The following is an 11,608-nucleotide window of genomic DNA, read 5'->3' on the forward strand; positions in this document are numbered from 1 at the left end:
TCTCATCATACGAGTGAAGGGTTTTACTGCCGATGAGTTTTACTTCGCCATCCTTTTCGTGCTTAGAAACTCTTTATCCATGACTGTCAACTAAGATATATGACTATCAACTAAATCTCGGTACCCTGTGGGCTGTGCCATGTATCCCCGCACTGAAACAAGCTGACAAGCCGCGGTGCTGTATATTAATACTATTTGTAGGATCGTGCTCCGCAGGCGTCCTGGGGGAGTCGCATGTCCCCAAGTCCGTAGGAATTTTGCTTTATGCCTGGAAAGTGTTTAACAAATACTGTTCAATATTTACAAAACGAGTTCATCATTCAAGAATCCCCCGATGTAAGGAAATGGCTCTTTCCGAACTTCGAATAAGAATTGTTTCCTGGGGAGACGATAAGCTTTTATAAGTTATAATTTAATTCTCTCATAGCAGCAAATCACCTAGATGGATAAGCTGTAAGTCACATAAAATAAACTTGAGAAACAATAAATACTTGCAGTTTTCCTCATTTTGTATTTAAGCTAAAATTAATAACACACTAACGATTTCTAGGCTGCTCACCAGCTTTGTCATGCTGCTGTGCGAAAATAAAGCTAAATCTAACTTCTGAGTGCCAGAATAAAACACTTCAAGGAAAACGGGACGTGCACGGCTGTGATGCTCGCTGCCCTCTGTCCTCTGCTGCGATCCTCGGAGGTGGGAGCTACTGCCGAGAGCAAAAAAAAACCCGGAACGATACCTTCCTCTGCTGATGGACACTAAGTAATTAACACTCCAGAAGTAACCAGACATTTAAATTAGTGAATAAAGCCGATAGTATTTCCCCGCATTCGTTTTGTATTTTAAAACGGGTTTGACGAAAGGATTAAAGCATCGAGATGATGCTTTAGAACCTACTTACTAATTATACGCCATGAAAAAGTCGATTGTCTCAAGGAAATCATGCAGTCTCTTAATTATATCCATCATTTAACCATTCCCTCGGTGGGGGGGGGAGGAGGGAGTCTTTAAACGTCCATTACTTTCTCCGTTTGTGCTTCACGCCGCCTCCCTCGGGGTATAGCCCCGTTTCAGACAGGCTGATAAACGCCGGTCCTCAAAGGACGTTTAGTATATGCGCTTAAACGCTCCTCGGCCTCGCAGGAGGGGCCATTTCCTCCGTGAACACGTAAGATAAATTCTTCCGATTCGCGTGAAACTGCTACCGAAAGCACTTCGGGAAATCCTGGATTCCATTTCCGAACTCTTCAATTCTCATTCTAAAATGGAACGGGGAAACGTGGCAAAATCCCTAATCTTTTCACCCGTTACAGGTACCCTCCGGTCTCTTACCCGTACACGAAGGCGCCCCGTTCCCCGGCTGGGCAGGGAATGCTCTGCAACGCGCGCTGCCCCCAGCCCGCCTTACGGCGCCGCTGCTCAGCCCCGAGGCGCCAAGGGCTATGGAGCCCGCCCGCTCTGCGCAGACCTTCGTTACCACGGGAAGCCTCCGGCATTCTGCCCAGGGCGGAGGCGTTGCTCTCAGAGCGACGCCCAACGATTTAAAGCCTCTTTCATCTTGCACTGTTTCTGGTGGAGGAAGAAAGCCGTAAGCTTTCTAGGAAAGAAAAACAGAAATTGTGTATGATTATCTAGCTCCTGAACTGTCGGGTACGAGTAAGCTAATTGATGTGAATTAATTAGCGCCCTTATAACTCAGGCTTAAAGATCCTGATGCAGATTACGCTCTGTGAAGGCTCGGGCTCCCCATTGGAGGTGCCTCCCGCCCGCCCCACGGGAGCTGAGCCCCTCTGAGCAGCGGGAGCGCCTCAGCCCAGCTCCTGAGAGGAGCAGTTGAACGGAACGGGCAGACGGGCAGCACCGGGGCGCTTTATGGAGGGCCGGGAGCGGCGGGAGCCGCAGAAGTTGGAGTATAAAGTGCGAAGAGAACGCGGAGCGCAGCTGTTGCCATTCTTATTCCTAGAGGCAGCGCTCTTCGGGCCGCCCCCGCCCTGCCCTCACCTCAGAGCCGCGTCGCTCCCCTGGGGAGGCAGCGCGGAGCGGTTGGTAAAGGCGGGCAGTTCAAACCCAAGCGAGGGAAAGCGGCTGTGGCCGCACGCGAGGAGCCGGTGTGGGTGGAGAGAAGCGAAGCGGCTTCTCACTAAGGGCAACGGGCCCCGAAGCCGGGCGGCAAGCTGTGGAGGCGGCAGAATCCCCGCCTTCCCCAGCCCGCTGGCTGGCAGAGAGGGCAGCCTCGCCCTTCGTCTCAGGGAGCACCGCCGACCTCATCGGCTGCTCTCGGTGGTGGGGGCTCTGGGGTCGGTTTGCTCTGCCCAGCGGTGTGCGAGATAAGGAGGTGAAGCTGTGTGTTCGTGTCCAACAGCCCAGGTGACTGAGAGAACCCCCTCACCCCGATACTGCTCCCTAGGTAGCATCAGTTATCCTCATCGCTGGTAGGTGAATGTGACAGTGAAAGACCGAGGGGAAACTTTCTCAGCTGTTACCCACTTCTTGGTAACGTTTCTTTTGTACCTCTTTTTCACTCGTGCCCCGTCTCACTTTAGGTTGTCGGTAAGGGGTTAAATAGTACTTTGTGTTCAATACATTTGCTGTGGAGGATCTCCAGTTGCTTCACAAATTAGGGTAAGTTAACCCTGTGTGACAGAAAGGGTTGAACTAAAATATCGATGGCATTAGATCTGGGAGCTCAAAGAGCAGAGACTTCAGATAAAGTCAGTTTTATTGCAAAGTGTGTTTTCCATTGAAATATGTGATGAAATAGTCCTGTATCACCAAAGCTTCACCTTTATCTGTTAGGTTAACAGGATGGACAGTGACAAAAAAAGTACAGAAAACATTTTGTTAGAGGCAGCTTTGTATAGTGTGCATTACCAAGGAATGTAAGTTAGAATCAAGATCAGGGTAACTCCATTCTAGAACTCATGTCTGTGATATAGGTGCCATTTACATTGCTTTCCAGTAAACAACATTCTTTTCCTCTCCTTTTTTTAGGATAAGTCTAGATGTGTCAGATATTCTAAGTCTAGCATCTGAATCCAGTCCTTACTTTAGTTTGGGTCTCTGAACATGAAATACTTTGCTCTGAAAAGTGCCAGAAAGTTTGCTGTTGACCTGTGGGCCAATTTGAAAACTACAGAATTGAAAAAAGATATTAGAGAAATTGAAAGGGAAGATATGCCTTTTATTCCTTCCTCTGTAACAGGCTTGATATGTCCTTGCTATGCGACCAGTCTGTTCTTCCTAGCTTGTCTGTTTCCTGATGCCTAAAAAGGAGCTTAACAATTTCAGCAATTACTTCAAGATCCTCAAGTAGGAAAGGCTTGTTTTTTTTTACATCAAAACTAGTAGGTCAAATGTTTCTCCTGATGAGATTGCCTTATAAAACAGTAAACAAGTCTTAAAGAATTTTATTAGTTATCTTTTATGAGAATAAATAGGATGTCATTCTATAATGTCCAGCAGATCAGAAATTCTCTCCTTTTGGTACTACAGATCTGAATAAAACAAGACCTAGTGTTTAATTAAACTTCAACTTTAAAAAGTGATACTTGTTTATGGAAAAACTGAGGTGTAAACTTGGATCTGTTGTAAAGAATTTTAAGTTGATACTGTCTGTTCTGTCCATACTATAGTGGCTTCCCTGTAATTTTTCAGGGAAAAAAAAAAAAAAAAAAAAAAAAAAATCAATATAGGAAGCTCAGAGGCTCCTCCTGCTGGACGTTGGCCCACCAACATTGTAGTTTTCACTTTTGCTTAAGGTTTCAACGCCGCTTTTTCTTTAAACTCTGCTGTTCTGATCATCCCAACAACAGTAAAAAGCTTTTTTTCTCTGCAATTTTATGCTACTCAAAAACGTACTACAACTTTATGTTGTAGTATTTCGAATTTCCTCCATTCTTATTTTGTTAAGTGAGTGCATAGCTTGTCTCTATCCAAGAAATGAGTAAAAAGCAATGAGGAAAAACAAGTGCAAAGGTGAGATATGAGAGTAAGGTGAAAATGTTGTAGCTATATAGGTATATGGGAAAGGAACAAGGCCAAATTTGTCTTCGTTTTCTAACATCTTTTCTGCAAAAATTCTTTTCAATTAGGTGCATTCTTTGTTTTAAATCTAATCTTGTTTCATACTGTCATCAGTCTGATTTCACAGACCTTTATGTCAGTTAAAGTCTGTTCTCAAGTGTCGTGGTCCTCTGGACTGACATTGCAATCTGCTCACTGTAGGCAAAAAACAAAATGGCTGGAAGGCTGTGTGGAAGAAATGGACCTTAGGGTGTTAGTTGACACTTGGCTGAACATGAGCCAGTGGTGTGTGCCCAGGTAGCCAAGAAGACCAATGGCATCCTGGCTTATATAAGAAATAGTGTTGCCAGAAGGACCAGGAAGCTGTTTTTCTCTATATATTCAGCATTGGTGAGGCAATACCTTGAGTACTGTGCTCGGTTTTTTTGCCCTTCACTACAAGAAAGACGTTGAGGTCCTTAGAGGGTGCCCAGAGAAGGGCTACAAAGCTGTGAGGGGTCTGCAGCACAGCTCTTATGGGGTGCGGCTGAAGGATTGTTCAGCTCTGAAGAAGAGGAAGCTCTGGGAGACCTCACTGTTCTCTACAGCTGCCTGAAAGTTGACCTATTCTTTCTTGTTGCTAGTAATAGGACTAGAGGAAATGGCCTCAATTTGTGCCAGGGGAGGTTCAAGTTGGATTTTTGGAAATTTTTTTTCTCTGAAAGAGTGATCAGGTGTTGAAACAGGCTGCCCAGGGTGGTAGTTGGGTCACCTTCCCTGGAGGTGTTCAACAAATGTACAGATGTACTAAGGGATGTTGTTTAGTGGGGGAAATACTGGTGATAGGTGGATGATTGGGCTGGATGATCTTAAAGATCTTTTCCAATCTTGGTGATTCTATGAAAGTATGTTTATATTGCAATGATCCTGCAGAGTGCCTTCATCATTTGAAAATTGACCCTAGATCATCGCAGGATAATTTCTTCCCCCCTTCTTTCCCTAGGACTTTGGGCTTGCCTCAGCTGTACTTGGTGGCTTAATTCCTGACTAGGTCAGTGCTGTTAGTAGCAATGTCTTAATGTTTGTTGTTTAAGCCACCTATAAAAATTCCAGTTTTGTCTGGTCTAAAACTTCAGTGATAAATTCTAGATTTTTATTCCAAGATACCAGTTCTTGAGGCCAGCAGCAGCCCACTGAAATCTCCATTTCAAACTTTGAGACTCTTCTGATTTTTTTTCTTCCTGTGATAACACCCCCCCTTAACAGCGTTGTTCATAATATCTCCTTTATCACTATTACATCTTGTGCAACCTATTGCAATTTGGGGCAATGTAAAGAAACTCCACATTACTGGATGGCAAAAATCAGTCATTTTGCGTTCTTACAATTATTACTTAAACGCATGCATCAACTATTTATTATTTTTGGTTGGAGGAGAACATATAGTAGCTCTTGAGAACTTTAGTACTTGTTAAGTCTATGTTGAAGTTCCCACATACGTATAGACAATCAATAGACAATATCCAAAGTGTAAATCTTCAGAACACTTAGTTTATCCACAGAGCTGTGTGAAAAAAAACACACCTTTAGAAAATAACATTTAAGTATTAAGGCAGATGAGAATATGTTGTCTGCTTTGCACCCAGAGGTCAAATTTTATTCTGTCTGGCTACTGTGGAAGCTACAATAGGGAGAACTGTAGACTTGTCTCTTCACAGCTAATCTTCTCTTTAACTAATGAGAAAATAACTTTTACATTAGAAAATCTATCTCTATCCTCTGCTAGCTCTTGAGGGCTACTGCTTGTGATTTCATGAATCAGTAACACTGCTGATAAAAAAATAATAACAAAAAAATTCAATCCTGTTGGGATAAGGGGGAAATTGATCATTCTAACAACATGCTTGACTGTACAAAGTTAATCTTTGTACTCACATATAAGCACTGTTTCTATTAAGAGTAATGAAAATACTTTTTTTTAACATGTATTTGTAGATTTACACAAGGCTTCTTTTTACTCTTCCGGGGTGATTATTTTCATTGTTTGTTTCAAAAATAACACTGCTGTCTTCATTTACAGAGTTAAAGTGCAAAGCAGAAGATGTCAGATAGTCATTCAGTAGCGTTCAATATTATTAAAAGAAACAGGTTAACGTCTCCCAGCAGCAGTTTTAAAGGCTCCAGTTTTAAAGACACTCGTTCCACTTCAGTAATTCTGGACAGCAGATGCAATGAGTCATTAAAAGATCCTGATGCAGAACGTAAAGAAACACCGAGAGCAACAAGTTTATCTTTGCTACAAGAGCATTCTGACCATATTCGTCCAAATGACCTCTGTTCTGTGTCATCTATTGAAAATGAAATGAATTCTATCTCCTTATCAGACAGAAGAGAAGTAAACAGGAGCACATATTTTTTTGAAACCCCGAAAGCGGGTAGAAAAGGCTCCTCGTTACGCAGGAGGCTGCTTTCATTGAAGGCTGGTGCAGCTCTAGGGAGCTGTGAAAACCAAGTTGGTTCTTCAGTGAGCAGCAGGAAAAAACTGTTCCCTTCCGTTCTGAGCTCTGAAGAAAAACTGTCACAAACTGCTTCACACTCTTTGAAAGATGAAAGTTGCAACACCCTGAAAGGTAGCACTGCGGAGACTGAGGGCTCTAGTCCTGATTGCCCAAAACGGCGACTATCCTTTTCACAACAAAGGACTTCTACTCTAGATGAGTCCAAATGTAAGGATCCCTCATTGCTGGAAACAGAATGTTTTTCTCCAATTGAGGGTAAGGATGTTACTGCTAGTAACACTAATGAATTCAGTGAGAGTGTCCTTTTAAGTGTTAGTGAAGGGTTGCTTCAGACTCCTACTTGCAGTGTGTTACCTGAGGCCAGTGATAGCAAGATCCTGAATTCTATTGATAGTCTTGTAGAGAACTTCAACTTTGAGCTGTGCGATGGAAACAATCCTTCTGTTAAGCTGGCAAGTTACCCAAATATTTCAACACCTGAGGATAGCGGATATAATTCACTCCAACTGGACAAATCAGGAGACTTGTTGTCTGATCATGAGGGTTCTTTTCAAGAGAGCTTTCGAAAACGCAAAGAAGGTTCCAAAATTCTGGATATTAAAAGAAAGGCAAGGAAAATTGAAAGAGTGAGAAGGTTGTCAACTCTTCAGGAACAGGGCTCACAGTCGGAGACAGAAGACCATCATGGCAGTCCTAATTCAGCACGTATGTTAGTGGAAGAAAGAAGCTTTGTCACAGAAGACCGTGGATTATTTTTAAAGGAACAGACGAGTGAAGACTCAGCTGTAAATTATGGAGATCTCTCAAGAACTCCAGCTCTGCAAGTAGTCCATGAAATTTGCTTGCAAAGACAAAGATCAGACAAAAATCAAATATCAAAGAATACTGTCGGAACACAAATAGTTGCATTAAAACATGTTCTCGCTGGACTTATTGGCAAGAAAATGGGCCTTGAAAAGTTAGATATTTTAACTGAATTAAAATACAGAAATTTAAAACATGTTCTTGCTATTGTTTTAGATGCTTTGACAGTGGAAAGTCTATGCAGGTAGGTACTACTGCTGTTCTGCCTTCTCTCTACCCCATGAAATTTTGAAAATGTTTCTGTGAATAAATTAGGGTAATTTCTGGAATAATGGGAATTGTCAATATATTTTTTTGTGTGTGTGTAATTTAGGGGAAATTAAAAGGGGTTTTTCACAAGTAACTAAGTGGTTATTTCTACGTAGTTCTAATTATACTTTGTATACAGGAATTAGAGGGAAAAATAAAAGGGGAGATTAAATTGAAACTGTCACACTACTTGTAAGTTTTAAAACACTGACATTCTTTTTCAAACCTAGAAAGTCAGTTATTCTTAGTACAAGTTTCCAATCATTTTTCTTGCATATTTAATTTCCTCAGTTATTTCTAAGCACAAAGACAAAAGAGCTCAAAGAATATTGCTTAATGTTCTGGATTTATTTTCTGAAATCAGTAGAAGTTGTCACTTAATTTAAAGAAATCAAGAGTGTCACATGTGTTACAAAAGGAATAGGTAGAATTATCAGGACATAGATATTGTCAGAATACTTAATGCTTAGAAATATAAGTTGAGGAGCAAAATTAAATGGCTTATGTGGGAAAAAATGTATTTAATTTGGTGAGCCAAAGATGTGCTATGCTGTTTATACTGCAGTTATTCACTAGATTCTTCTATGCGTACTGTGCAATGGTGCAGAATGTGTGAAGTTTGTTTTATGGCAATGCAGTGGTATACTACAATTCTGTAGTATATAGAAGTACTTTATAAAATCACAAGAAGTCTGTGAAAGTCTTAACAAGGTACCTATACTGTTTTCTGTCATACCATGAAAAATTGTGAGTGGATAATTTTTCATTCATTTGTTCCAGCATTTGGAAAGTAAGCAAAAACTGGCGTGAAATCATTGTACAAGATAAAAGAGCAGACAGGAGGAGGAAGTCATACATAAAACAGCTGAAAGAAGCAGCTGAGGTAAGCGTTGTCTCAAAGTTAATGTTTTTGGTTGCTTTTTTTTCCCCATGTATTAAAGTATTTGAGACAGAGGGTGCACTAAGCTTTTTAAAGGTAGCTAATAGCAACAGTTCTAGCATGTTAACATGAGAATGTCATTGCTTTGATTTTACTGCTTTTCATCTGGTCCTACTTTGAGTACTCCTGTTAAAACCATGTGATTTCCTTCCCCTATACCCTGAGCATATTTTCATCAAGTGATTCTAGCCTGGGGTCTTTAAAATAGCTTCTAACACCTCTATATCATAGTATTTCTCATTTCACTCTAGTCTGCAGTCCATTAGAATTCTGTACTACTTCCCGATTATTTTTCAGAGCTGCCAGTATCTTATCTTCTTCATGGTATACTTGAACAGAGGGAAACACAGATGGTTCTTAAGAGCTTTCTAGAAATCAAATGTATTATGAATATAAATATGCATTTTCAGGAGATTCTCCATCTGTGCACACAATGCTTTAGGTGTGACAAAACTTATGTTTGGTAGCCTTGTGATTGCTATTGAGATGCATTCTATTTCAGAAACTTGAGGACCGATGTGAAAGTAATCAAGTGCTAAATACTGTTGGTTTGTTTACCCTGCTCATGGGACTTTATTTTTTGTGGTTCCTATCTTGTCTCCTTACTAAATACAAATGTTTAATGGAAATGCATGCACTGTACATATTCTGTTGTGGTGTTGCAAGGAGAAAACTTAGGAAGCAAAAACATTCTGAAGTAAATAAAGCTCTGATTTGCTTCCTTCTCATCCCCCCTTATAATTATCAACTTTTACAGGAACACCTATTGAAAACTGAAGATGCTGCCACAAGACTTAATGTCCTCAACAGATCTGCTCTAAGGCCAGTTCAAGCTCAAGCCAGAACTCCTGGACTGCAAACACCACCCTCTTACACTGAACTTACACCCAGGAGATGCAGTTCTGTTCCCCAGTCAACCAGTAGACAGGAAGAATACATAAAAGTAGGTAGCCAAGAAATTTGTCACTTTCAGTTCTAAGAAAATTCTCACTTATGAGAACTAACTTATTTTTCTCTCCCTCCTTTTTGCTACAGGTTGCTAAAACTCTATTCACTGACGAAGCTCTAAAACCCTGTCCAAGATGTCAATATCCTGCTAAGTATCAGTTGGTAAAGAAATGGGGGCTATGTAGCAGAGAGGCCTGTGCCTTTGAGTTCTGCATTTTATGTCTGCATGCTTTCCATGGGTCCAAAGAATGTAACAGCTTATCAGCAAAACAGAAGAACAAAAAAGATGCTCCTCCAGGAAGTGCCCAAAGCAAAAGAAATTTAAAAAGACTCTAAATCTGTAAGGCACGCAAGTCCTTACATTTCATTCCTTTTCCCCTTCTTCCTAAGTACTGACATCTTGGAAGTCTAATCTGATGTAGTTTTGCTTATCAAGATAACTCCACGTGTACATATCTTAATTCAGTGCATTTTTCTTTTTGAAAAAAGTGAATATTTTAAAACGTTTTGTTTTACCTGTCATGTAGTAGCTAAGCACTTACTAACATCTTAATTATTCAATAAAGTATCTTAAGTGTATTCTTCAATATCTAGCTTACAGCATCTCATAGGTGTTTAAAAATGCAATTCTTGTCTTAATGACAAATTAAAGAAAATGATTTTTAAAGAATGTTTTTGGAAATTTCTTTATTGTTCACTTATTTTTAAAATATTTACTTTAAAAGTTGTACCTGCAAGTACTTCTATCTATATAAATGGTGATACCACAAAAAGAATGCATTAGTTGTCTGAATTTTACGCATTTTTCTGCATAATTAGAATAATAATTCTGTTGTTCTTAGACTCCATAGTGCAAGCCAGTAGAAGAGTAGTCTAAATCAAGGTGTTGCTCCAGTGATGATCGATTCTACTGTTTTTTTGTAAAAAAAACTTGAAAACTGCAGGTGACACAGCATACATCACATATCTAAAGAAGATGTTGTATCACTCTACTGTTACGGACTTAGGCTATGTGTTTAGTGAGGTATTACTTCAGCTTCCAGATACTGGTCATCTTCATATTTTTGCTTGAATTAAAGGATAGAAATTATCCTTTCTCCTCTTTTAGACTTAATAAAGAGAATTCACTGATTTTGTACTTGAGCTAAACATATTGACCCTTTGCAGAAAAATAATTCGGTCTTCCTCCCAGACATCAAATTTTGAGTAAATACTGACAACAGAAGACAACACTACTTACATGATGGAGATACAATCTCAGTTTACTTCCCCAGTTGATATTTTTCTACTTGGATACTTGATATTTACTATTCCATCTTCATGGAGATATTTTTTTATCATAAGCCTCTTTTGGGGTGTTTGTAGTCAGCTGTTTCCTCTCTCCTTCCCTTCCTTCCTCTCTTTTATTTGTTTCTTGGACCATGTGTTGTTTCAGACTTTAGCTTCACTGTGTGTATTTGCAGGTAAGCCTTAGGACTGGGCTGTATTTAAAAGATAGCTTGATAAAATGGGCTTTCAAGTAAGCTATAAGATGCATACTTTATTTTATCTTGCCTTGCAGTTGTCTCATACTTATTCCTATATCCTTTTATAGTTTAAAAATTATTCATTGCAATTTCAGACTTTTTTCCTTCCATTTTATCTGTTGAATTAGAGAGAAGCTCCAATACAGCTCATTTTAGGATGTTCTAAAGATATAACTTCCTATTTCTCATTTCTAACTGTTGTATTTTGGTTAGTACTTTCAGCATACTTGGATTCTGTAGCATGGTAGAGGGTGAAACAGCATGGTTGGTAAAATGCCAAAGTTTTAGTACTAACCTTAATAACGAAGGATGATATCATTAAAGACGAGATCAACTCAATATATCTGCCAGAAAATAATGTTTAAGTTAATTATCAGTGCTCTAACTCTGTATTCATTTGCATTCTGTTAAACCTTTGTATTATTCTTGCCTATGGTTAGTCTGGTAGGTCTTGAACTGGAAGATTTTTATGTATATATATAACAGCAGAGGAGAACACAGTTTCTTACTTCATAAAATAAAATAATTTCAGGGTGTTGAGGGATTGATGTCCATTATCTTT

At 39.8% G+C, this 11,608-nt stretch overlaps 1 protein-coding gene across 1 annotated transcript; it reads left to right on the forward strand.

Moving 5' to 3' along the window:
• Positions 1 to 6,101: 6,101 nt before the first annotated feature.
• Positions 6,102 to 9,856, forward strand: FBXO43 (F-box protein 43). Its single transcript, XM_042809030.1, has 4 exons — positions 6,102 to 7,567; positions 8,413 to 8,515; positions 9,330 to 9,515; positions 9,608 to 9,856. The coding sequence occupies exons 1-4, from the start codon at positions 6,102 to 6,104 to the stop codon at positions 9,854 to 9,856; spliced, it is 2,004 nt and encodes a 667-aa protein (XP_042664964.1).
• Positions 9,857 to 11,608: the final 1,752 nt, after the last annotated feature.

This window comes from Centrocercus urophasianus, unplaced genomic scaffold, assembly GCF_019232065.1.
Source record: "Centrocercus urophasianus isolate 14NV4802_14NV808 unplaced genomic scaffold, USGS_Curo_1.0 seq_11, whole genome shotgun sequence".
Classification (NCBI taxonomy): domain Eukaryota; kingdom Metazoa; phylum Chordata; class Aves; order Galliformes; family Phasianidae; genus Centrocercus; species Centrocercus urophasianus.